The sequence below is a fragment of the Rhinatrema bivittatum genome, chromosome 2 (genome assembly GCF_901001135.1).
Source record: "Rhinatrema bivittatum chromosome 2, aRhiBiv1.1, whole genome shotgun sequence".
Classification (NCBI taxonomy): domain Eukaryota; kingdom Metazoa; phylum Chordata; class Amphibia; order Gymnophiona; family Rhinatrematidae; genus Rhinatrema; species Rhinatrema bivittatum.
Window position 1 is genome coordinate 501,183,064 of NC_042616.1, and position 27,268 is coordinate 501,210,331.

Below are 27,268 nucleotides of genomic sequence, written 5' to 3' on the forward strand. Positions count from 1 at the left end.
TGAGCAAGACTGGCTTGTGCTTGTTAGTAATTAGCCTTTTCGATGCTCTTTGGAGACTTGTCTTTCCTTGCTGAACTGAAAAATTGAAGGACTTGCAGGTCTTGAAGAGCGCCTGTACCAGAGCCACATGGCAGTAATTGCTTCCACCAGGGACCTCCTCATGAGCTGCAGAAATATCTTACAGTATTGTGGTATTTCCCAAAAATGCAGAAAGGAATTCTGTTCTTAGGATGCTGTGCGCTGCATTTACTGTTTGTAAGTTAGTAGGAATATCTGTATTAAGTCTTGAACCCTCGCATTTTATTTTTGAAGGAACTTAAGAAAACGTCAAACTGTAAAATTGTTTTTTTTTTAATTTACAGTGTTACACGAAAATCAGTTCAAAAGTCAACACATTTTATTCTCATTTCAAAGTTTGTTGCACCATTGGAAGATGTTTTAAGCACAGGTATAAATATGCAAAATGTACCTGATTGATTTCTTGTGATCTTGAAGCTGTGCAAGGTGAAATGGTTTTTCAGCCCTTAGATATTTTAAATAAGGCATTTTAAGAGGCTTTGGAATATACATATGCTCAAGGCCTTGTTTTGAAATCAGATTTATCATTTTCCTAATGAAAGATGTGTGAATAATTCAAAGTTGAACTTCACCCATGTGGATTTGTATGGTTTGAGTTTACCAGTCTTCATATTTTCCCAAGTTTTGCTAGGCAAATTTATAATTTTTTTTTTCTTTTTTGCTAGATTAGGAAAAACATGGCACAATTTTTTTTTAATCCTCTAAATCTTCAATTTCTTTTTTTTTTTTTTAATCTAAAGTAGATCTGTCAATTTTGATGGAATTCACTTATTCAAAGAATTTGCTTCAAAAATGTTTTAAGAAACTTTGAAGTTTTGAAGATATTCACACATCTCTGTTAGTATATCTTAGCTTCCATCTTATGATTGTTGTATCACAGACTAGTTCTTGGAACCACAGTTAGAACTCTAAAATCACACCTCAAATCACCTATACAGTTAAAATAAAGGAAGATGTCATTACTCACTACCCACAGAACGAACATAGCTGATGATAAAGCACTAATGACAGATGAGATGGATATCAGTACAGTGACCTCAGGACACCTCAGAGCTTGTCATGAAGGGAAAATGTACTGTTCCTTGTACGCTCAATTCCATGTTTAAACTGAGCTGCTATAGGAAGGTACAGATGCTGGTACTTATTTTTTGCCAAAAAGTAATATACATACCCCCATCTCCTAATTTGGAAGTAATATCCCAATAAGATTACTAGTGGTAAAAATAATTAAGACTATTTCTAGTAGCTAAATACTTGTTCTTTGCTTTGTGGAGGATTATAGAAGCAAAGGGCAGCAATGCTTGATTTCCAGTTATTGTTTTCCTAACATTTTGTGATTTTGGCTTTTCCAAAAAGTTAAATATGGAATGTATTTTTGCCTTTCCATTGTTTAAAATGTAAGAGTCTCTGGTTGATTGTGTGAGCAAATGTTTTCCATGCCTCAAATTAAAGAAATCTTGCTCTTCCAGTAGGCTTTCCAAAGTTCTGGTTCACAATTGTAGCAAACCTGTATTGCCAACCCACAGTACGTCTGTGTGCTAACATAGAGTGGGAGCTAATATACTTGTCTCTTTCTTGTATATATGTCTTCTAGCCAGAGGGTTTTCTCTTCCAGAAAAACATTCGCTATCATTTTTTTTTTCATTTTCAGTTTAGCACAATATCAACAATGCTCTGAATCTGCACTATGACCCCTTCTATTTGATTAACTCTTCATTGTGCAAGGATGTTTGTCTTGGGTTCTGTTCAGTTTGCTCCTTTGGACTGATCTTGGGCAGATGTGAGTGCCACTGTAAATTGTTCCACCTATTGTAATAAAAACACATCACATACTGTATTGGCATTAGGGGCCTGAGTCACTATTCTTCCATGCTATATCTAAGGGGAAAAAAGTTTAGTGAATAAGGTCCTCAATATCTTCAAGGAATTGCATATGTTTGTACGTCTTAAATACTATACTGTATATCTATTACTCATGAGCAGCAGAAATTTGTGTCAGTGATCTATCAATACATAATGAGAAAAATGAAATCTGTTTAGTAATTCCCAGAAATTGTCTGTTCCATTTATTATGTCACATGTACGGAATGATGATGAGGTAGGTGAGCACAGCCCAGTCCCTTAGAGCCTGATGCAACAAGGATGTCTCCCATGGGTCCAGAATGGGATGGAAAGCATTCCTAAGCCCATTCTGGTACCCTAGAACCAGTTAGGTTTTCAGGATATCCACAATAAATATGCATATGAGAAATCTGCATTTAGTGAGAGTTCACTATATACAAACTTCTCATGTGTATGTATTGTGAATATCCTGAAAAACCCAGTGGTTGTGTTTGGGAAGTCCTGCCCTGGTGTGCATGTTTTCCCTGACAATACAGAAAGTGTGCTTATTGTAAAGACGTTCTTTTTGTGTCTACAAATGATATGTTCTGTATACAATTGCATTTATGTATGTAATGGTGATGCAGTAAACAATCAACTATGAAATATGGTATAGTTGGTCTTTGTATTCCCAAAACTACCATCCTCAATATAGCTAAGTGTATCTGAAACATCATTTAATGACTGGTATGGTTGATTCAATGTGTGTGCATAAATGTCCTGTTCTGTCATAAAGAAGGGGCTGCCTGCTGAATATACACCACTAGCTCATTGAAAATCCATTATTCCTTTGAAAAGGGATTAGTTATGCTCTCAGCAAATACTATATCCTAAAAAGAAAAGAAAACTGTAATGAGTTGAAGCAGTTGATTCACATCAAGACTGGATTTAGCTGGGAGTGACTCTTCAACATATGGTCTTGTTGAGTTAACTCATAAGGTCATGAATAATATGTCCTCTTCAATCTCATGGCTGCTGTTTCAAAATATACACACACACACCCATCTGCTATAAAGAGAGCTTATTCTATTGAGTAGAGCTCTTTAGACCCTACATGCAGCACAATCACATTGGCATGGTGGGTGAAACAAGCAGCTTAGAATTTGCAGGCTCCAAAGGGTTAAAAAGAAATGGAGTGGCGCTAGGGAGCAGGGGATAGGACAGCGCCAAGCCAGAGCTATTCTACAGAAGGTCTTTAATCACTAGTGCATTTCAGATGGGTGTGGTCACTTGGTTTTTCTGTCTCCCTTTTCAAACTTTTAGCCGAGTAGGTTGACTAGAATAAAGAACCGCATGCTATGTAATTGCTTCTTACATAGAAAACGCATAACATTCAGTTTGAACAGAGCCCTTCTAGTTAAAGACCATTATGGAAATGCTGTGTGTGGTTGGGTGTACAAGTAAACCATTCGTTAAGGCATTTTTAGAAGTGTTATAGGAGAAGCATTGTGTGAATGTGGGACTGAAATAAAATTGTAAATGTATCACTTTGATGATGAGCTCTTTCAAAAGCAATAAACAATATTGTACTTTAAAAACCTAAACATCAATGTGTTAAATTCTGGGCATACAGTATTTAAACATTTTTCTCAAACTTCCATTACACTGTTTAGTTACACTAGAGCCCTACATGTCAGTATTTAAAGTTGGTCTTTTTAAGCGGTGAAATTTCCTGAACTGCAATATATATAATTACTATTATTTTTTATTGTTGTTTCTTATATAAGACTCCATTGGTTGCAGTTGCATAGTCTTTATGAAATCCATTCTTGACTTCTGTCATTGTAGCAGTCCCTTTCAGATCATTTTTGGAAGACCTTTTCTTGTATGTCTGTAAAAAGAGAGGACAATCCCAGTCATGGTTCATGTCAAGCACAGGAAGAATCTCTGAACAGAGAAGCAATGGCGCATTCAGAACTACACACCTGAGAAGCTCAGCAATAAAATAAAACAACTGAATGACCTTGAGCAAGAACCTTATGCCTTGTTTTCAAAATTTCCATTCAGACCTCTGATTTAGGAGGAGCCCCTGTCATGCACAGAGGGGAAAGAGATGCTGGAAAGCGGACGGTTTATTTCCAGCTAGGGATGTGCAGAGGGATGCCATATGCTGCATTTGGGATTCATATTCGTCGGGGGGCAGATATGTTGCATTCGGCAAGGGGGGCCCCTGATATGTTAACACGTTAATTCTTATTCATTTCCCGGCTAAAACTGAACTAACTACAACTCCCCACCCTCCTGACCCCAAGACTTACCAAAACTCCCTGGTGATCCAGCGGGGGGTCCGGGAGCCATCCCCTGCCGGTTTCAAAATGGCACCGATAGCCTTTGACCTACTATGTCACAGGGGCTACCGGTGCCATTGGTCAGCCCCCGTCACATGGTAGGAGCAATGGATGGCGCCGGCCGAAGGCGTGAGTGCAGGAGATGGCTCCCGGACTCCCTGCTGGACCACCAGGGAGTTTTGGTACTTCTTGGGGGGAGGTCAGGAGGGTGGGAAAGTTTGTTTAAATTCGCTCCTTTAGACGGTCAAATAATTTGGCGAAGATTCGTTGTATTCACGGGGAATCGTGATACGTTTTGCTTCCCCACGAATACAAAGAATATGGCCCTATACGTTGCGGATTACCAATACGTAGGAAACGAATGCACACCCCTATTTCCAGCATCATTTCCCCATCTTTACAGTCGTTAGAGACTTGCAGCAGAGGTAGGAACTGGGTTCTATGCTCTTTCATGCCAGCACTATTTGTAATAATGATGTTATTTACCATATGGAAAGAATTTAAAAAAAAACACTTTTTAGTAATACATTTTTTTTGGGGGGGGGGGGGAGATGTGTAGGCGCTCACTTGTATTTCTAACCCATAGCTGACAAGAACCCAACCAGGACACTTGGTTCATGATACTGAAGAAAGGTTTGTCTAAATGCAATAATGGAGGTGAGGGCAATTGGGAGGGAAGGAAGAAGACAGGAAATCATTGAGAATAGTGTAAAGATGCTGAGAGACAAGGGATGAGAGGGAAAGGGGGCAGCAAAGAGTAATTCTCATAGTGGTGGGAAGAAAACCTCCCCCATTTTTAAAAAATAATATTTATTCAAGTTATCTTAAGACAGAAAAGATGGAAGGATTTTTATACTCCCAGGGAAACGTTTTTTTCTCTCTCTCCTAGTGGAAGGAGATTGAGAAGGATTGTTGGGTAAAAGTGATGTCACAGTGCTGGGGGGAAGTTAATTTCCATGTGAACTTTGGGGGGTTTGCTCCATCAGGAAAGCTGCCAGCAGGAAAAGAGGGCCAGTTTCAGTGAAGCCCTAAACTCAAGATGGTTTCGGGCCCCGGAGTTGGAAGGTGGCTGCTAGCAGGAGCAACGCTGGGGGGAAAAAAAATGTTCAGCAATAGTTAAGGAAGTTAAATCTGATTTGTGGATTAACTGCAGTACCAAGAAGAGATGGCATGGTGACAGTAGCAGATAGCATTAGATCTTAAGAGCCCAAGGCCCACTGACATAAGGGGGCCAGTGACGGCAAAGGCCTTAAGTGCCAGAAGAGAGGGGAAACCTGAGGAATGGTGGCCGAATGGGAAGGAGGCTGGAGATACAGGTGGGGTGCACAAGCAACACCTTCCAAGGAAGCAGCACTCTGACGTGGCTGAGAGAGAGGCATTCTGATAACAGCACAGAGAAGAAGGCGGCAAGCTGACTGCAAGCATAGCAATCCTGAGCCCTAAAACCAAAGTAACGTTGAAAAATAAAATAGTTAAAACTCCCAACAGAAGAAAAAGCCCTGCTGTGTGCAAATTCTTCTCTGCTGAAGTACACTCACTGTGTAAAATGTGCAGCTGCTACTGCTCTTTTATATTTTATTTTTAAAATACATTATGATCCTGTTTAGTCTTCTTTTTAAAATTACCTGTAAAATATTTATATACTTTTTTGTAACTGTTAGTTTTCCAGACTCAATAACTTTGCAAATATTAATACTCCAAAGTTCACGTATTTAAAAAGCCAATGCCCTCTGTGTAGGCCTCTAAGGCCAAAATATGACTCCATTTGTTTAACTGGTTACCTACCCTGACAAAAGAACCCCTCTAAAGATTAAAGCTTAAGGTTAACTAATTCCCATGTTTTCTCTAACCTGAATGTGAATGCTGAGCCACCGTTTCCCTTTGAAAAATAAGCACTGACCTCAACCAACACTGTTGCCCACCTGAAGATGATATCTAAATTTGCTCTTTTAACTTGAATACCTCACCGCATGAAAGGTGGGTTGTTTGGGTTTTTTTTTTTTAATTTTAGTACGGTACAAAAGTTGAGATGACAGCCACGCTGCTCAACTCACCTTAACGTAAAAGTTAACAAAGAGAATAACCAGTGTGGTCATGTAGGAAGACTGGAAGATGAGACAACCAAATGGGAATCCACAGGGCAGCACGACGGCACTTAGCGTGTGTGAAATAGTGAGCAGGAACTGAACCTGAAAACAAGAACATGAATATTTATCTCTAGTTATGCATTCAGTTTTAAAAAGATGAATTTTGCATTTATGATACTGGACTGTGAATGTTTCGAAGGAAGGTGATTTAAAGGTGAATTAAGAAAGTAGTCGTAGTTCATAATATTATTCCTAATTTAGAATATTGCTTTACCCAAAGGACTGGAAAGGTGGGGGTGGGGTGTTGCTATACTATTTGCGTGTTCAGATTTTTAAGACATACAGGAAACCTTCATCTATTCTGAATGTTGCACCCCAAAAGATGCATGCTGCACCTTGCTTTCTATAGAAAATGGAATTAATAGAAAGCTGTCCCTTCTGAGTACTAAGCAGCATGTCAAAAGTACATGGATGATATAGCAATAGTAGAATCAGTTAAAAAAAATGTTGTGGATGAAATCAAAGTCCTTTACTCAGTCCTTTTCCTCCTCAATCTAGCTCTGGCTTATGATACTGTTGATCACCACCTATTCCTTTACACTCTAACCTCACTTGGATTTTGAGACTCTGTCTTTATTTATTTATTTAAGGCTTTTATATACCGACTTTCTTGATACAAATCAAATCAACTCGGTTTACATCGAACTAAGCAGTTAACCATAACCAATTAACAAAAGACAAAATTTGATGAAGCATAAAGTTACATTATAACAAGGGAGCAAAAACTGGGGATAGGAAAATAAAGGGGGGAGAACAGAGATAGTATACTATATACAGGTGGGGGTGTGGGAGGCAAGGAGCCAATCTCGTTATGATGTATTAGCGAGTCTTAGTCCTAGTTTAATTACAGTGGAGATGGGAACAGTTCTGAGTCATGCTATTGGACTTGGAACAGGAAAAGGCTCGACCGAAAAGCCTCAGGAGACAGGTTTCCTGCCTGAGGTCCGGGGGCATGGAGTTCCAAATGGAGGGACCTATTGTTGAAAATGCCCGGTCTCTGATGTTTGAGTGGTGCACCGCTTTGATTGGGGGAACATGTAAGGATCCTTTGTAGGCGTCCCTTAAGGGTCTGGCTGTAGAGTGAAGTTTGAAAGGGTGTATCAGGTCAAGAGGCATCTGATGGTTTAATGTTTCTGTGAATAATTGTAAGTGATTTATGTAGAATCCTAAAGTTTACTGGGAGCCAATGAAGATCTTTTAATATGGGAGAGATGTGCTCTCTCCGATTAGTATTTGTCAGGATTCTCGTCACCGCGTTTTGAAGCAGCTGGAAGGGTTTTATTGTAGTAGCAGGAAGACCTTGCAAGATGGAGTTGCAGTAATTGACCTTAGAGAACAGGATGGCTTGGAGGACCGATCTGAAATCATGATGGAAGAGAAGCGGCTTGAGTTTTTTGAGTACCTGTAGCTTGTAGAAGCACTCCTTCGTAGTGTGGTTCATAAATTTCTTTAGGCTCAAGTGACTATCTATTATGACTCCAAGGTCTCTTGCGTGGGAAATTTGTGTGTTGGTGTGTAGCTTTTGATGGAAGGGACTACCTTCTGGGGTGATGAGCAGGAGTTCTGTCTTGTTAGTGTTAAGCACCAGGTTGAGGCTTGAAAGGTAGAGGTTGATCGTTTGCAAGTGAGAATCCCATATTTTGAGAGCTGAATCCAGTGAATTAGATATGGGGATTAAAATTTGAACGTCGTCTGCATATATGTAGAACTTCAGATTTAGTTTTGAGAGTAAATGGCAGAGAGGGAGTAGGTAGATATTGAACAGAGTGGGCGATAATGAGGAGCCTTGGGGGACTCCGAATGGGGAGTTAGTGCGAGGAGATTCTTTGTTATTGATTTTTACCTTGTAGCCTCTGTTGCTAAGGAAAGAGTTGAACCATCTGAGGGCGGGTCCTGCGACTCCTATGTCTGATAACCGGTTTATAAGGGTAGTATGATTTACGGTGTCAAAAGCCGCTGAGATATCAAGAAGAGCTAAGAGGAAGGACTGTCCTTTGTCAATGCCAGTGTATAGCTGATCTAGGAGCGAGATGAGGAGAGTTTCAGTGTTGTGTTCTTTTCGGAATCCATATTGTGAAGGGTGTAGAATATTATGTTCCTCCAGGTAATTTGAAAGTTGGTTATTTACAATTTTCTCCATGATCTTGGCCACAAACGGCAGATTTGATATGGGACTATAGTTGTTGGGATCATCCGGATCCAGGTTCGGTTTTTTGAGAATGGGTTTCAGGGTGGCCAATTTGAGAGCGTCCGGGAAGATTCCTTGTGAGAGGGAGCAGTTGATAATATCTGCTAGATGTTTAGAGAAAGATTCTGGTATGAGAATCAAGAGTTTGGATGGGATTTGGTCTAGAGGGTGAGAAGAGGGTTTCATTCTTTTTATCAGGGTTTCCACCTCTCTAGCATAGGTGGGATCAAAGGTTTCCAAACCAACATCTAGGTTCGGGGGAAGGGGGGGATCTGGAGGCAGCATGTTAGGGTTAGTAGGTAATCTAGCCAGGGTGTTGGAGATTTTGTTCTGGAAGAATAAGGCCAGATCATTGGCTTTCGATTGGGCTAGGTCATCGGGGATTGTGGGGGGGGGGGGGCAGTCTTGGTGAGTTCCGAAATGTATGAGAAGAGAGCCTTCGCATCGAAGATCATATCATGGATACGGTGGGCGTAGAAATCCCTTTTTGTTCGTAGCGTTGCAGTTCTGTATTGGTGGAGAGCGGCTTTGTATGAGGTTGGGGTTCTTCCTCCATTCCTTTTCTTTCCATCTGAGGCCTTGCTTTTGGGCGCGGAGCTCCTTTGAGAACCATGGCTGCTTGTTATTTTGAGAGGGGTTAAAATTTTTTGTCGACAGTGGGCATAAGTTGTTGGCAATAGTTTCTGTGATGTTTTGCCAAGAGTGGAAGGCTGCATTGGGGTTTGATATCCAGGTTAGTAAGTTCTTTGATCAGCGAGTTGCTGAGGGCTTCTGATGGGCAGGGTTTCCTATAGTGGAGGGTGGAGAGCTGAGGGGGTGCAGACAATCTTGTCATCGATTTGAGGGTGGAGGAGATCAAGAAATGGTCTGACCATGGGACCGGGAGGCAAAGAGTGGGGGAGAGAGGGGTGAGGCTGGTATTTGTGAAAATACGGTCGAGAGTGTGACCTGCTTCATGTGTGGGTTGGTTGACGAGTTGTTTGAAGCCCATGTCCGAAAGGGAGGATAAAAAGGCTTCACAGTTGGAAGATTGAGGCTTGGCGTCTATGTGTAGATTAAAGTCCCCAAGGATAATGGCTGGTGAATCCAAGTTTAAGTATTTTGCAATGATTTCCACTATAGGGGAGGCATCTAGGTCTAATAATCCAGGGGGGGCGTATGTGAGGAGGATTTGGAGAGATTTGGATTTGAATAGGCCCACCTCTAGTTTTGGTATTGTATTGATAGGTTGTAGGGTGAGATTAAGCACTTTTTTGGCAGCCAGAAGGAGACCTCCCCCTTTTTTCTTTTGTCTTGTTTTGGTTCTCCTCTTAGCTTTCACATTACACTTTTAGAGGCAGATTTTAAAAGGGTTATGCGTGTAATATATGCTCGAAACCCTTTTAAACCCACTCCTGCGTGCGCCGAGTCTATTTTGCATAGGCCCAGCGACACGCGCAAGCCCCGGGACGCGCGTATGTCCCGGGTTTGAAAAAAGGGGTGGGGCGAGGTGGTTGGGGCGTGGCCAGATGCCTCCGAAGGGCCTCTAGGCTGGGGAATCGCGCAACTATGCCTGCCCAGGGGCAGGCGCAACTTGAAGAACAAAGGTATGAGGGGGGTTTAGGTAGGGCTGGGGGGCGGGTTAGGTAGGGGAAGGGAGGGGAAGGTGGGGGGCGGAGGGAACAGGGAAAGCCATCGGGGCTCCCCTAGGGCTCGGCGCGCACAAGGTGCAAAAGTGTGCACCCCCTTGCGTGCACCGACCCCAGATTTGTGGCACGCAGCTTTTAATATCCAGCTCTTAGTGTGCCCTGGCACAGGGGTTCTCAACCCAATCCTTAGGACACATCTAGCCAATTAGGTTTTTAGGATATCCACAGTGAATATGCAGGAGATAGATTTGCATGCACTGCCTCCAATGTATGTAAATCTATCTCCTGCATATTCACTGTGGATATCTTGAAAACCTGACTGACTAGGTCAGTGATGGCTAGGGATGTGAATCGTGTGCCCAATCATCTTAACGATCGAAATCGTCTGGCAGGAGAAGAAAATCGTGTTTGGCACAATTTTTTAGTATAAAAATTGGTTTTTCCGATTAGTGCGCACTAACGGGAGTTAGTGAGCGCTAACAGGAAGTTAGCGTGCACTAACAGAAAATTATACAATTTGACACTTTTCAGGGCAGTTAAGGTCAGTTTAGGAATGAATTTGTATTCCTATTGGCTGTCCTCTTATTTATAGATGTTACCAAGGTTCCCACTGACAATATATGGGGGATGGGAAATGGAAACGGTTGGTAGCTTGACAAAAAAAGTAATGTGATCAGTCAATGTGACTAGAACTTGTGCCCTATCCCTGATACCGGGAGTGGTGTGATCTTCCTGCACGCAGTGCCCTATCCCTGATACCGGGAGTGGTGTGATCTTCCTGCATGCAGTGCCCTATCCCTGATACCGGGAGTGGTGTGATCTTCCTGCACGCAGTGCCCTATCCCTGATACCGGGAGTGTTGTGATCTTCCTGCACGCAGTGCCCTATCCCTGATACCTGGATGTGTGCAGGAAGATCACAACACCCCCGGTAACCGGGTTAGGGCACTGTGTGCAGGAAGATCACAACACTCCCGGTATCAGGGATAGGGCACTGCGTGCAGGAAGATCACAACACGCCCGGTATCAGGGATAGGGCACTGCGTGCAGGAAGATCACAACACGCCCGGTATCAGGGATAGGGCACAAGTTCTAGTCACATTGACTGATCACATTACTTTTTTTGTCAAGCTACCAACCATTTCCATTTCCCATCCCCCATATATTAAACCATCTCATCAGTGGGAACCTTGGTAACATGAATAAATAAGAGGGCATCCAATAGGAATACATATTCATTCCTAAACTGACCTGAAAAGTGTCAAATTGTATCATTTTCTGTTAGTGCGCACTAACCAACAAAACGATTTTTCATGATAAATCGGGGGAATTTCTATTGTATCGCACTCTTTACTGATTAATGACGATTTAAACCTTATCGGGACGATAATCTAAATCGTTGAAAAACGATTCACATCCCTAGTGATGGCGAATTCCAGTCCTTGAGTGCCACAAACAGGCCAGGTTTTCAGGATAGCTACAATGAGTATGCATGAGAGAGATTTCCATACAATGGAGGCAGTTCAGGCACATCTTTCTCATGCATATTCATTGTGGCTATCCTGAAAACCTGACCTGTTTGTGGCACTCGAGGACTGGAGTTCGCCATCACTGGACTAGGTGTATCCCGAAGACTGGGTTGAGAACCCTCCTCTACTGCCCTTCCACTATCTATTGGTGTGCCTCAGGGTTCTGTCCTGGGTTCTTTTCTCTTCTCTCTGCATGCTAATTCTCTTGAAGCTCTGATTTCCTTTCATGGTTTTCCATAACAACTTTATGCTGCTGATTCCCAGATTTAACTCGCTATATCAGAAATTTCAACAGAAATCAAGCCCTAGGTCTCAGCCTGCTTGCTTGACAATGCTTTGGATGTTCCATTACCACCTTAAACTCAATATGGCCAAGATAGAACTCCTGATTTCTTCTCCCGTCTCTGTTTCTGTAAATAATACTGTCATCCTCACAGTGTCCTCAGTATCCTTGGGTTTATCTTCGACTTTTCTCTCTCCCCCTCTACACAAATTCAAAACGCTGCTAAAATGTGTTTCTTTCTCTATATCATTACCAAAACCTTTCCATTCTTTTCTGATTGGAATGTGCATTTATTTGAAATGGAAAATGAGACAAATTAATCCATTTTCATTTCATATCAAAGGAATCAAATAATGCACAATTTGCACTATTTTCTGAAAACAAATTGGAACAAAAAAATCATAAACTGTAAACATACAAAAACATAAAAAAAAAAGTATATAAACAAATTTTTTGGCTGTGTACATCCCTACTTTTGGGAACACATTGCCAGAATCCTTATCCAATCTCTTATCATCTCTTGCTTAGACTGCTGCAACCTGCTTCTCACAGACCCCCCCCCCAGTGATCCATCTCTCTCCACTACAATCTATCCAAAAATTCAGCTGCTCAAGTTATTTTTTGTCAGTCACTAAACCCCTATAACCCCTCTCCTCAAATTACTAGATGGGAGTCCGACGAGGAGAGAGAGAGAGGGGGACTTTCGAGTGAGCCCAGGACTGGAGTGCTAATCCACTGCGAATTGGAGGAGAGAGACCCCGGAACAGCTGTGAAACTCCGGTGGAGGCGGCACCCCAGTGACGTCATCAGGCGGCGCCTGCCGATAAATTGAACGGCAGACGCTGAGAGCACCGGAGTCCGACGAGGAGAGAGAGAGAGGGGGACTTTTGAGTGAGCCCAGGACTGGAGTGCTAATCCATTGCGAATTGGAGGAGAGAGACCCCGGAACAGCTGTGAAACTCCGGTGGAGGCGGCACCCCAGTGACGTCATCAGGCAGCGCCTGCCGATAAATTGAACGGCAGACGCTGAGAGCACTGGAGTCCGACGAGGAGAGAGAGAGAGGGGGACTTTCGAGTGAGCCCAGGACTGGAGTGCTAATCCACTGCGAATTGGAGGAGAGAGACCCCGGAACAGCTGTGAAACTCCGGTGGAGGCGGCACCCCAGTGACGTCATCAGGCGGCGCCTGCCGATAAATTGAACGGCAGACGCTGAGAGCACCGGAGTCCGACGAGGAGAGAGAGAGAGGGGGACTTTTGAGTGAGCCCAGGACTGGAGTGCTAATCCATTGTGAATTGGAGGAGAGAGACCCCGGAACAGCTGTGAAACTCCGGTGGAGGCGGCACCCCAGTGACGTCATCAGGCAGCGCCTGCCGATAAATTGAACGGCAGACGCTGAGAGCACTGGAGTCCGACGAGGAGAGAGAGAGAGGGGGACTTTCGAGTGAGCCCAGGACTGGAGTGCTAATCCACTGCGAATTGGAGGAGAGAGACCCCGGAACAGCTGTGAAACTCCGGTGGAGGCGGCACCCCAGTGACGTCATCAGGCGGCGCCTGCCGATAAATTGAACGGCAGACGGCGCTCTGCCGCCGTCGGCGCGCTGCCGGCGAAGGCTGTGAAGTTGGCCAGACTCACTGATCCCACAATCTCTTGATCCTTTCAATTGATAGATTAATGTGAGTAATGAAAATCCTCTCATGGTTTGTTTTTTGTAAATTGTTTTTGTGATTAGAATGCCCCATACAAAAAGAAAAGGTAAGGTCAGACAGGATGCCTCGACCCCTGTAAGACCCACCCTAGTACAAACAACCATGCCAGGTTATTTTTCATCAACAGAATTAAATTCCCTGGAGGGTCCCAGTAGGGGTGGAGATGGAGAGCAAGCCACTCCCCCCTCGGGAGAAGTTAGTCTAAGTCCCAGGGCACCGATAACACCTATTCCACCTCAGTTTATTGCATCTACTGATGATCTAGGTTTGGAATCCCGACGGATTGCGTCTGGGGTTCTAAGCCCGACTGAGGGAGATCATGGAGAAGGTTTAGCAATAAAGAAAAGTGAAGGAGCTTTAACTCCTTCCCTATTCGAGGTGGAAATTAGGGAAGAGGATACCTCTTCCAGAGGAGCAGAGTCTGTTCCCTATATGGGGAACCAAGGTAACCAAGAACTCCCTTCATTTCAAATATCAGAATCTGTGCCTGTAATATTATCAGGAAACCCACAAAAAGTGACTATAGATATGGTTTGGCAAGCTATAATGGCATTACAAACAAATATTTTAAATATGAACAGTAATATTAAGGATATGCAAAAGGCTTTGTTTAACCTGAATCCAATAGTTACAGGCCATGAGGGGACCTTAGCAAAAGTTGAGGAAGAAATGAAACAAATTAAATCAGTACAGTCATCTATTATACAGGGAGAAATAAATTTATCTAAGAAAATGGAAAATATGGAGAATATTATTAGATATACAAATTTAAGAATTATTAATTTCCCGAAATGTAAGCTAATATCTCCAAAAGAGCAATTAAGAAATTATTTCTTAGAGGTATTATTATTATCACCTGAAAATCTACCATCTATATCGAATGCTTATTTTATCAGCTGGAAAAATGAGGTAACATCAAATCAGGGAGTGCTGGACACGACCCTGAATGTGACAGAACTTATAGAAACTTCTCTGAGTTCCCAAGTAGAAAAAAGGGGTACTCTTATTGTGAAATTTAATCTTTCATCAGAAAGAGATAAAATTTTGAAATTATTTTTGGTTAAAAGAACCTCTTTATACTTGGGCCAGAGAATATGGATATACCCAGACTTAGCTAAGGAAACCCAATTGAGAAGAAAAAAGTTTTTGTTGCTAGCAAATCAAGCTAGAACATTTGGTATTCAGATTGTAGTCAGGTTTCCTTGCAAATGTGTCATGAATGTAGAAGGCAACAGATATGTATATTTTGAACCAGAACATCTAGAGAGATTCTTGGAGACCCGAGGTAACCCAAGGGAAGAACCTGCTGCTTCTTAATTACAATCGGTTTAATAATAAAAGTTCTGTATACTCTCATCTTTATGGTAAATATTACATAGGTTACTTGCTCATGTATCGGACTCCCATTTTGTTTAGTAACGTAGGAAAGGATATGTATTGTTCTGTAAATTATTATATGGGAATAATCTGTAGAAATCCATTTTCTGACTTTCTGATAATTATGTTAAAATGGACATATGTATTTTGAAATTGAAAATAAATAAAAAAAAAAATAAAAAAAATTACTAGATTGACTCTATCTATTTCTGCGTATGGTTTAAGCTCTTATTTGCCCACAAAAGCCTTCACACGGCAGCTCTTCAATACCTCTTCTCTCTTTATCTTTCCCCTCCCTGTGAATACTTATCAAGCAAGTGATGTTATCTATGCCCTTCTCCTCTATCACCAACTCCTGACTTTGTGCTTTCCGGCTGGCTGCACTCTATGCTTGGAACAGACTTCCTGAGTTGCTGTGTCATGCTCCCTTTTCTTGCTTTATTCAAATCCAATCTAAAACCTCACTTTTAAAATCTTAACCCCCCATTATTCTGCAAACAGCCTTATTGATTTTAACCATTTTCTTATAAATAAAATTCCAAAATTAGCACCAGTTTGAAGCTTATGAGCAATAACGTCCTTGGCAAGACTGCATGACTTTTACTGCTCACAACTTTCAAACCAGTGCTAATTCACCCATCTTCCTCTGTGCTTTCTCATCTTCAGTTTATTGAAGGCCAGTGAAAGCCTCTGAAATCCAGGTATTTTAATATACTAAAAAGATAGCTGAGTTATTGCATATAGATTATTTAATTAATGACTGTGTGGTGGGAGCACTTACAATAACTACTTTCCATGTGCAAGCACACTCTACACTCAATCATAGGTGTCTGTGAAATATATTCAATATTTCATAGCTCCACTGTCAGTTACCTTGTGATGTGAAAAGAGCACATTGATAATGTGTATTTCAGTAATTTAGACAGTCTAGTTACCTTTGTTTCTTTGCATGTGTCAGTTAATGTCTGTTCATCTATTTGGCTGTATCTAAATAAACCATTCTGCCTGGGAAGTACTGGGTGAATAAGTTTGTTGCACATGTGGATTTATTTGCAGTGACTATTTATTATTTTTGCTTACAAATACATTTGAGAGAACGTACTTAATAGGAGTGTGCATGGAGGAAAAAAAGTAATGTTTTGGATTAATGGCATTTATATTGTTTTGCATTCCTGTCTGGATTGTTGCTTGGTTTTAGTTTAGCACATGCTATATTTTTTACAGTGTGTCCTTTATTTCACAGTGCATGTACTTTACTAATGGTATGTGCTAAAATTGTTTTAGCACAAGCTAAAATGCCAAATGACACAAAACTAACTTATTTTGTTGTGCTGTTTCAGATGGGAAATGAAACAAAATGAAATAATTAATATCACTGACGAGTTCAAGCTTTCAAACAGTACATGCCTGCCTAATACTTAATATTCACTACAACACAAACAGTGATTTATTACCAGCTGTGCCTGAGTGAGGTATTTCTTCCACCAAAGGTACTTGTGCATGGATGGAATAACAGACAGGCCATAGTACGAGTACATGAGGACGTGGATGAAGCTGTTAAGCAGGGGTCCAAAGAAACCTGTCGGAATACAATGGCAAGGAATGATCCATTTATTAAGTACACTTTTACTGTGCCATTTCCACAACCTCAAGGTGTACTTGCAACACACAAATTAAATCAACTGAAGAAAAAATTGCTGAGACAATACAACAGAAAATTGCAAAAAGAGTTTAAAAAAAAAAAAAAAAAGTGTAATTGATCTTTCTAGAAACCAGATCTGAAATTTAATTAGAATGCTATGGTGAAAAACCCACAGAATGATTTTAATACCTGCGTTACCATGTGCCTAATACAGGGCTTCCCAACCCTGTCCTGGGGACGGCACAATGAATATGCATGAGATACATTTGCATATCCACGGAGACTCAGTATATGCAAATTTATCTCATGCGTATTCATTGTGGGTATCCTGAAAACCTGACTGGCTGTGGGGTCGACAGGACAGGCATACCGGAGTTGATTTTGTAATTCTAGATTTACAGTACATGTCAGTGATGCAAAGTTAAAGCCTGCCATTAGCTTTTGTAGTCAGCAGCTGAGCCTTTGTTGCTTCTTTTCCTTATACTGTTCTTTAAGGGCCTGATTTTCTAAGCATTTTTCCCCATATGTATTTATTTATTTATTTTAAATCTTTTCTATACCTTCGTTTGGTGGGGACAGTCACAACGGTTTACATTAAGGCACATAAAAGTAATAATGCTGCAATTTGTCCGATTACAAAAGTGTCATAAGGTTCGGTAACATAGTTAGTGATCAATATTAAATGTTAAATGTAATAAATCTTGTCCAGGTCTCTCTATCTCAGTTTTGATTACAGAATTAACTTTAAAATTGTGACTGTCTTTTAAAAACTACACATTTAGTAAATACAGCAGTGTGTGTGGGTGTTTTCTTGTTCGTGCTTTGCTCGTCCCTGGTTTCTATTCAACCTTCTCTTCCTGAAAAGCTTGTTTAAAGAGCCAGGTTTTTAAACCTTTTCTAAAGGTTTTGCTGTCTCTTTGTAATCTTAAATCTAGGGGCATGGAATTCCATAGTATGGGTCCTGTCAGTGATAGTGCTCTCTCTCGTACTTGTGTTAGTCTTGCAGTTTTGACTGATGGAATAGCTAGGAGTGCTTTGTTTGCTGACCTTAGGTTTCTGTTAGGGACGTGTACACGGAGGGCTGTATTTAACCAGTCTGCACGTTCGTTATGTATTAACTTATGTATGGTGCACAGTGTTTTGTATTGTATTCTTTGATCTATGGGAAGCCAGTGTAATTCAGCCAGTGTTTCAGTGATGTGATCTCTTTTACTTTTGCCAGTTAAAATTCTTGCAGCTGAGTTTTGCAGAACCTGCAATGGTCTTAGTGAGGTGTATGGAAGACCTAGTAGAAGTGCATTACAATAATCAGTGCTTGCAAATATTAATGCTTGTAGTACTGATCGAAAGTTAGCAGTTGTCAGAAGTGGTTTACGTCTCCTGAGGACCACGAGTTTAGTGTATCCTTCCCTTACTTTTAGAGATATGTGTTGTTTTAAGCTTAGTTCGGTGTCAATTATTACTCCTAGATTCCATACTTTCTCTGCAAGTATTATTTGTTGGTTATTTTTTAGTGTGATTGGGTTTTGCTTGATTTCCATATTTTTTCTTTCTAAATGTAAGAATTCTGTCTTCTCTATATTGATTACTAATTCCATTTGGTTTAGTAGCTGTTAAATGATATCTAGATACATGTTGGCTAAGTTTAATGTTTTCTCGATTGTATCGTCAATGGGTAAAATTAATTGGATATCGTCAGCGTATATATAGTGTGTGATTCCCAAACCAGCTAGCAGGTGGCATAGAGGCAGCAAGTATACATTGAAAAGTGTGGCAGAGAGGGCAGATCCTTGTGGTACTCCTGTTTGAAGGTTTATTTTTTCTGATATAGCGTAAAAAAAGGTCAGGGTTTTCAGGATCTCCGCAATGAATATGCATGAGAGAGAGTTCCATACAATAGAAGCAATATATGAAAAGCTATCTCATGCACATTCAGTGTGGAAATCCTGAAAACCTGACCTGTTTGTGGCTCTTGAGGAACTGGGGTTGGCCATCCCTGCTTTAGACACAGAATAGGAATAAACACTTAGGCCTGTAGAATTTATTTCCAGTCCTTGAGGGCTGCAGATGGGTCAGATTTTCAGGCTATCTCTAATGAATATACATGAAAGAAATTTGCATGTACACTGCCTCCATTGTATGAAAATCAAATTTATGTATATTCATTGGGGATAGCCTGAAAATCTGACCCATTTGCTGCGAGGACTAGAAGTAAATATCATTCGGGCCGATACAGTATAGTCTGTGGGAGAGCGCGCGATGCAGTATTTAAATTAGGCACGGCGGTAGATCCGGGCAAAAGGAGGCGCTAGGGACACTAGCGCATCCCTAGCGCCTCCTTTTTGACAGGAGCGGCGGCTGTCAGCGGGTTTGACAGCTGACGCTCAATTTTGCCGGCATCGGTTCTCGAGCCCACTGACAGCCACGGGCTCGGAAACCGGATGCCGGCAAAATTGAGCGTCCGGTTTTTGGCCTGACAGCCGCGGGCCGAATTACATTTTTTTTTTTTTACTTTTTTTACTCTTCGGGACCTCCGACTTAATATCGCCATCATATTAAGTCGGAGGGTGCACAGAAAAGCAGTTTTTACTGCTTTTCTGTGCACTTTCCCGGTGCCGGAAGAAATTAGCGCCAACCTTTGGGTCGGCGCTAATTTCGGGTCGGCGCTAATTTCTGAAAGTAAAATGTGCGGCTTGGCTGCACATTTTACTTTCTGTATCCCGCGCGCATACCTAATAGGGCCATCAACATGCATTTGCATATTGAGGGCGCTATTAGGTGCCGCGGGTTGGACGCACATTTTCCTCTCCTTACTGAATAAGGGGTAAAGGAAAACGCGCATTCAATAGCAGGCTAACAGTGCGCTCCGTCGGAGCGCACTGTACTGTATTGGCCTGAGAGTAATAGGAAATCAGGCCCTATGTCAGCCAGAAGGGAAGTAAATTAAAGACTGATTTTTCCAAGGCCACACTGCAAGAGAAGAGACAAACACATTTTCTCTGCAAATTCGATTGTAAATAACTTCCTGGTATATTAGCCTGCTTTAAAAGGTCTTTTATAGAATTTTTAGCCAGTTATACAGCTGCATCCAATATAAATCTGAGATCATGTTTTGTTTTCAGTTAATTTCTTTCAAACAAAATCTGTAGACCAGTGGTTGCTAAACTGTCCTATTTCCCACTGTCATTTGGGTTTTCAGAACACCTACAATGAACTTGCATGAGCAAGATCTGTATAGAAGTGATATAGAAGAATTTTCAAATAAATGAATGTGGCATCTTGATTTTCTGTTTATTCATTGTGGATATCCTGAGACCTGATTGGCTGAGGGAGCAATAGAACAGGCTTGGAAACCACAGCTCTAGATCTCTAAGGAGGCCACTCTGAGTTACCCACCTAATGCATGGTATGTGCTCACCTTGTGAATTTTCAACGGGAAACTCCTTGGACAGTTCTCCTTTTGCATGCATACACCTTCCACTTCATTTTCAGAGTGCTTGCATAATGTGCAATAGCTATTTATGGAGGTAGAGGAATGGGGGTAAAACAATGCCACGTAGATTTGAAAATGCAAATGGATGTGTAATGTTTATTCCCTGAACTAAATATGCATCTCCCAGGAATGTCTCTTTTCAATCCAGCTAAAAGAGCACACACTGTGAAAGCCCAGGTGTGCTGCTTTCAGCTCTCAGATGGGGACACCTGTGTGCAAAGAATATTCATTATATGCCATGATGCACACACAGGCTTTTGCTCCAGTAATTGTTTTACAGATATAAGCTCCCATTCACAGGAGCCACATTTCAGTGATTGCTGAGCACTGACAATTTGTGGCAATGTCTGGGGTGGGGGGGGGGGGGCAAAAACATGGATTTCTGCTGTGGGGGACAGATAACTTGAAAAGTGCATTAAAAAAAAAATTACAGTCCTCACACAAAGTGTGTTCTAAAACAAAAGTTCAGTTTACTGGAAGTCCACAAATAATCCAGCAAGACAAAAAAATGTTAAGGCGGTTCAAAATACAATCAGATAGGAAAAAAACAAAGTCCCAAATAAGAAATTAAATATTGCCAGGCTGGATCAAATCAAGATTCACGGAGCCCAGCATCCTGTCTCAGACAGTGGCCATTCCAATCCAGGTCACAAGTACCTGGCAGGTCCCATAAAGTAGATCTAATTCCTGTTACTCACTGCCAGGGACAGCAAGAGCTTTCTTTAGTCTGCTTGGCTAATAATGTGTTATGGGCTTTTCCTCCAGGAACGTGTCCACACCTCTTTTAAACTATAATATTACACAAAGTCGCCATGATCACGCCTTCTGGCGACGAGCTTCCACATCTTGACCGAGCACTGAGTGAAAAAATTCTTTCTACAATCTGTTTTGAATCTGCTGGTGGTTGTTTTGGTATAATTTGAATGGTTAAATAACTCTCCTTTATTTACATGTTCAATGCCATTTATGATTTTATAAACTTCTATCATGTCCCTTCTCAGCCGTCTCTTTTCTAAGCTTAAGAGCCCAAGCCTGCGTAGCCTCTCCTCACAGGCCAGATGTTCCATCCCCTTTATCATTTTTGTCACCCTCCTCTGCACCCTTTCTGGTTCCTCTATGTTGTCCTTCAGATGTGCACAATATTCAAGAAGCAGCCGCACCATGGCTCGTTATCATGGCTATATGATATTTTCTGTTTTATTTTCAATTCCTTTTTTAAATCATTCCTAAGATTCTATTTGCTTTTTTTTTTTTTTTTTAATTGTTTCTGCACACTGAACCAAGGATTTTCAATTCAAGGTCCTTTTCCTAGGTAGTGACTCCCAATACAGGACCCAGCAGAGCGTTGTGCTGTTGGGATTATTTTTCGCTTTGCTCATCACTTTCCGCTTTTGCACATCAAATTTCATCTGCTGTTCAGCTGCCCCTGTCTCCCAGTCTCTCAAGGTCTTTCTGCAGTTCCTTGCCATCCACTGCTGTTTTAAAAAAACTTTGAACAATTGTGTGTCATCTGCAAATGTGATCACCTCACTCATCATTCCCTTTTCCAGATGATTTCTGACTGTGTTAGAATACATGTGCTGCTTCCCTAATGGCCTTTCTCCTTTTGGAAAATTGACCATTTAGCGCTAGCCTCAGTTCCTGGCCTTTTAACCAGTTACCAATCCACAATACAATACTGCTTCCTATCCAATGACTTTGTAATTTCTTGAGGAGTTTCTCATGGTGGACTTTGTCAAATGCCTTCTACAAAATCCCAATACACTATTTCAACCGGATCACCTTTACCCATGTTTATTTATACCTTCAAAATATTCTAAGACCAGACTTCTCTCTATATATATCTATATGGCCAGTGATTTCGTTTTTAATAATGGCTTCTACCGTTTTGCCCAAACTGTGTTCTCATATTGCTTGACTAGTTAAAGAAAAGTGCAGGGTCTTCCTTAATTCTTCAGAAGGATGCTGCTTCACTTCTCCCCCTGGACAAATGGGAGAACTCTACCTGGCTGGGGTCCTAGCTTCCCCAAAAGATTGTACTTCAAGGCCTTGGAAAAGGAATTCTCCCTGGATCCGACCAGAAACTGGATCCCCACGTCAACCTTTGAATGGAAACAAGAGGGAAACAGCCCTCTCCTTCCCAAGAGTCCAACGAGAGCCGCAGCCCGCTGTTGTCTCCCACTAGCTCCTCTGGACCCCCAATGATTCACTGAGTTACCCTTTTATTACTCTTGCCATAGACCTGCCCTGGAATGGGCTGAACCCCTCTTGTCACTCCTAAATCCATTAGCAGGCTTTGAACATCCCACCTCTAGAAACTCCCTCTGTTAAATCTATAACTGGGCCTAGCCAGCTCTACATAAACAAGATCATTTTATTTTTGGTTTTCTTGTACCTGATTATACTATGTTGAGTTTAGTCACTCCATTTCTACTTTTCTGCACTCTGTCTTAAAATTACATTCCTCCATTTGTCCATAATTCTGTTCTATATAGGCAGTTCTCCTGGTTCCCTGCAGCAAGCATGAAATGAAAAAAAACTTCATGGCACATCTGCATAAATTTACCTTTGTTTAAAACGTGAATGTATTTTCCAGCATTCTGTATCTGGATGAATTCTTTTGTTCTTGTTTTCATTTTTACTTTCCTTTATCCATTGCAGATTTTTCTCTCTCTCTTACTCTTTGTTCTGTTTTCTTATCATCTTTAATACCCTCACTCTCTCAACACTACAGCTCGTGTCTCCTTACCTGCCATCTAGTCTCTCCTCCCTACCTCCTATTCTTGCCCTCTAGATTAACTCTACGCTCTCCTCGGCAACGCCTCTCCAGCTGCTCTTTCCTCCCTCCTCCCCCTCTCCAGCCTCTCCTCACTTTCACCCACTGCCTCCCTCTCTGCCATCCTCCGTCCTTCCTGCCATTTCCCTACGGCTATCTTTAATGCTACGAGGCTCTGCGCGCTTCAGGTTATGCCGGGGCGCCAGCAGATCCTATGAAGATTGCAGAGGAAGGCAGAGCAGCGATAGCCTCTGGGCTGACTTAGCAGCAATGGAAGAAGAAGCAGCAGGAGCTGGAATCCCCATGCTCAGCTCCTCCTCAGTGGCTAAGAAAGCGGCAGATATAGGCCATTAGCTTGCATTAATTAGCTTGTGTTGGCGACCCATATTAATGATATGCAAATCACTTTTGAGTTAGTTTTCTCGCTTTCAGATAATGTAAAAGAACTTAACTACAAGTCCCCAAGGTATAGTTAAGTTGCTCACCTTAATGGGCCTGTGTTAATGATTGCACGTTTTAACACACATTATTTTACTAGGAGTTCATAGCTAATGGGCTGCTTTGTATAACTTTACAGCTCATCACATGTAACCAGCTCATTTGATTTTGCTGTGATACTTGTGAAAGCTAATTAATGCACATTAAAAGCACTTAACACATGTCACCACTTGGGCAAACATCACTGCACTTTAGTAATCAGTCCTTGGGCTAGAAAAGTTTGAACTGTATAAAGATCAGAGCTGTACACATGGTGTGCAGTAAAAACAGTAACACCAGACAGGAACAGATGCAAAAAAAATGTTCATACTGTACTATGTATACTTCTGTTGCATATGGAGCCATATGGAAAGAGTGGCTGCGAGTTCCAATCCCCCCTCTACTGCAGTGCCAAAACAGAATGTCCCTACTCCTCAGAAGAAATGTTCTTTTGCAACCACATGCGCTCGTGAAAGCATTTGTGCTTCGCTATAGCAACTAATTTTCATCATACTAGATGGAAGTACTTTCCTGCTGAAAGGAAAGATAATCGGTGCAAAGATTTTAAGCACCAGACCAAAATCTGTTTAATTTGATGTCATTTTCACATACGCATTCTTCTATTGAGAATGCCGTTTGCATCAATAAAATAGCATTAGATCTGCTCGGAATATAATATAATACTTACTCTGTCCACATGGAATCCAGTTCATTACACACCACCAGATGTTAAACATTGTGGCATGGTGATATACATGAAGAAATGTTATTTGACTGTTTTTCTTCCGTAAAACAAAAAAAAAGGTGTCCATGAATTCAATTGCTTTGGAAAAGTAGTACCACCACAGCACTTTGGCCACCTGCAAAAGGAACACGGCAGCGATAAACGACATTGAATCTTTTCCTCTCCCAAGTGCCTGACTGCTCAGAGTGGAGGAATAGCCTAGCGGTTAGAGTAGTAGGCTTGAAAACAGGGTTCAAGTCCCACTGCTGCTCCTTGTGACCTTGGGCAAGTCACTTTACCCTCTGTTGCCTCAGGTACAAACTTAGGCCAGGGTTCATCATTCCGCAAGGAATTCCTTGCGGAATGATGAACCCTGTGCTACAGGGGGGGGGCGAGAGAACAAAGAAGGGGGTGGTGGGGCGATAGCCTGCAGGCGGCCGCACCACGGTGGTGTGGTTTCGCTTGCCGCGGTGTGACCATAAAAGGTGGTGCTATTCCCCACGCTACTGCCAGCGGCCTAATCCCCTCCCTAACTCCTCCCCGACTCATCCCTTCTTCCTAATTTCAATGCTACCGCCGCAATAAGGCCCTAACGCACGATAATGGCCTTTTGTGGGTTAGAAAATAACCCCATTAGATTGTGAGCCCTTAAGGGAGAGGGAATACCTAAGTGTAATCTGCTTTGAAATGCTAAAAAGCAGAAAATAAATTATTCAAAAAAAGTAAAACAAATATGCTTGTGACACAGATTTTTTATGCCATGAATATGGTTGAACCTGCTGTAAACAGTACCTGCCCCCAACCCCCCCCCCCCCCTGAAAATTGTAAAAGACAATGCTGTGGTTAGAGATGTGTGAATTGTTCATCATCTAACTCAAACCGGCTGGATTTCTGCCTGGATCTAGTCTGACAGAAATTTGGTCTTTTCACCAGATCTGCTGTGAAATCCATTAGATTTTTCTTTCTCATGGTTCTGGTGAAGATCTGATGTGGATCTACCGGTTTGTGGAAACCCACTTCCCAGTTCTTCTAAAAAGGTCCATTGAATAGGGTATGAGCCTGCTTTCCAACCATGTATGCACCTCTATTTTCATTCAGCACTTATTGCAGGGTCCATGTTTGTAGAAAACTATTTCATCTGGGACCTGTTTTTCTGAATGTGTACAGACAGCACTACGGACTTTAGAAGCCCAACAAGATACAATTAAAATATGAGTGTTTTCTATTCTGTTTAGCATCCTCTCCTCTCTTTAATGGTGGTACCTGCCGTGCACACTGTGAGTATGGGTTGCATGGTTTACTCTAAATAGGATAGAGAGGATTCAAATACAAACAATTATACTGTAAGATTGATTTTTACAACTTATTTTTCTTAAGGTGCAGCTACGGACAGCTGATCATGCTCTGTGCATGGAGGTGAAGGCTCGTGTGAACAACAGGGCCGGTGCTTCCATTAGACAAACTAGGTGGTGGCCTAGGGTGCCAAGATTTTGGGGGATAGCAAAATCCTGCCAGCATGAGGTCCAGACCCAATACCACCAAAGACGGGAGCACTGTCTGGAGCCAGTGTTTCCAGTAGGAGGGAATGCTGTGCTGGAGCTGCCACCAATAGTTAAGTTGGGGGAGGGAGGTGATGGTGAATGACCAAAGGCTTGCCTAGGGCGCCAAAATATTCTTGCAAAAGCCCTGATTAACAGGGCTGGTGCAAGAAGAGTTACTGAATCCTGCTTTGTATAGGGCACTGTTTAAATATTTCCTTACCCTGATATCACCATGTCCTGCACTGTCAAGATTCTGACACTGTAAGTTGTATCCTGCTTCCCAAGCTGAGAGAACAAGCTGTAAAAGAATAGGAATAATTACTACTTTTGCATGTAGCACATAATGGAATAAACATAAAGGCCAAATTCAGATCCCATTAGAAGCAGCTAGCGTACCATTACAAGGCAGATCCACATTTCCATTGCTAAATTACCACATTACAGAATGAATCTGAGGTGCTATCACTTTCATTTAGAGGTTCTGAACTATGCAGACTTAGCACCTAATTAAATGCTTTTTCAGCACGATAGTTTCATATCCCAGACCATCTTGGATAATGTATTTAACAAATGAATTAAATTAATAACCTTTATTCCTCTTCCCCTGATACAAAACTTTAGCTGCATTTTCAGTTCACTTCATGAAAAAATAACCTCTCACCTTAGCCCTTCCACCCTCTGCTGCTGACTCCTAGTCCCAAATGCTCACAATGGATGCCCTGGTCCACATTCTCTTCCCAACCATCTTATCATTATGCCCAGCCCTGCACTCGTTTTCCATCCCATTCACCCTTTCATTTCCTCATGCTTTCCACTCCCTCTGACATTTTACAGGCCCACGATCTTTCTCCCTTCCTTTCTTTCCCCTTTTAATGTTCTTAGCCTTGAATCTCCTCCAACCCATCCGACCCCTGATGATACCTTCCAGCCTTGATTTGTCCTGCCATTCCCTTTCTTCACTGATGCCTTCCAGGCCTGCTCCGCTCCCTCTCAGTCAACCTATGATGTCTCTTTTCTCCAAGACTTGCTGAACCCACCTCACACTCTCAACTTCCTGATGATACTCCACATCCCATATTTCTTTCCCTAGTGATATTTGCACCTCCTTGCCCTATTCCCCCTTACTCCCCATCCCAGAAATGCTTCCATCTAGCTATCCTGATACCTCATCTATCCCTATTCTTCTTCTGATGCCTCTGGCTCGTCATTCCCTCTTCTTGTCCCTCCAATATCTTCCTTTATCACATCTCCCAGTGTTGATATTGCTCTTCCTTTTCATCCTCCTGATGCCAAGAATGCTCTACCCTCACCCATCGATGCTGAAACCCTTCATCCCTGCTGTATTTTAGAATCTTGAAGGTGGGAGGAAGTCCAGGTCTGACCTTATAGGTTCAACATGAAAATGACTTCATAAAAAGACCAAATGGTCTATCCAGTCGGCCAAGTAAATTTCTTACGGTAGTAACTGCCACGCCATGCATTTGGTTAAAGGTAGTAACTGCAGCTCC

At 41.9% G+C, this 27,268-nt stretch overlaps 1 protein-coding gene across 1 annotated transcript in view; it reads right to left on the minus strand.

Annotated features, from left to right (window-relative positions):
• Nucleotides 1-340: 340 nt before the first annotated feature.
• ELOVL2 (ELOVL fatty acid elongase 2) overlaps nt 341-27,268 on the minus strand; it is a 150,811-nt gene continuing 123,883 nt past the window's right edge. Inside the window, exons 4-8 of the mRNA XM_029590659.1 lie at nt 25,981-26,058; nt 24,184-24,355; nt 16,562-16,686; nt 6,302-6,436; nt 341-3,790 (exon numbers count right to left, since the gene is read on the minus strand). Of these exons, the coding sequence (XP_029446519.1) occupies nt 3,665-3,790; nt 6,302-6,436; nt 16,562-16,686; nt 24,184-24,355; nt 25,981-26,058 (636 nt within the window). The 3' untranslated portion in view covers nt 341-3,664. The remainder of the gene's footprint in view (nt 3,791-6,301; nt 6,437-16,561; nt 16,687-24,183; nt 24,356-25,980; nt 26,059-27,268) is intronic.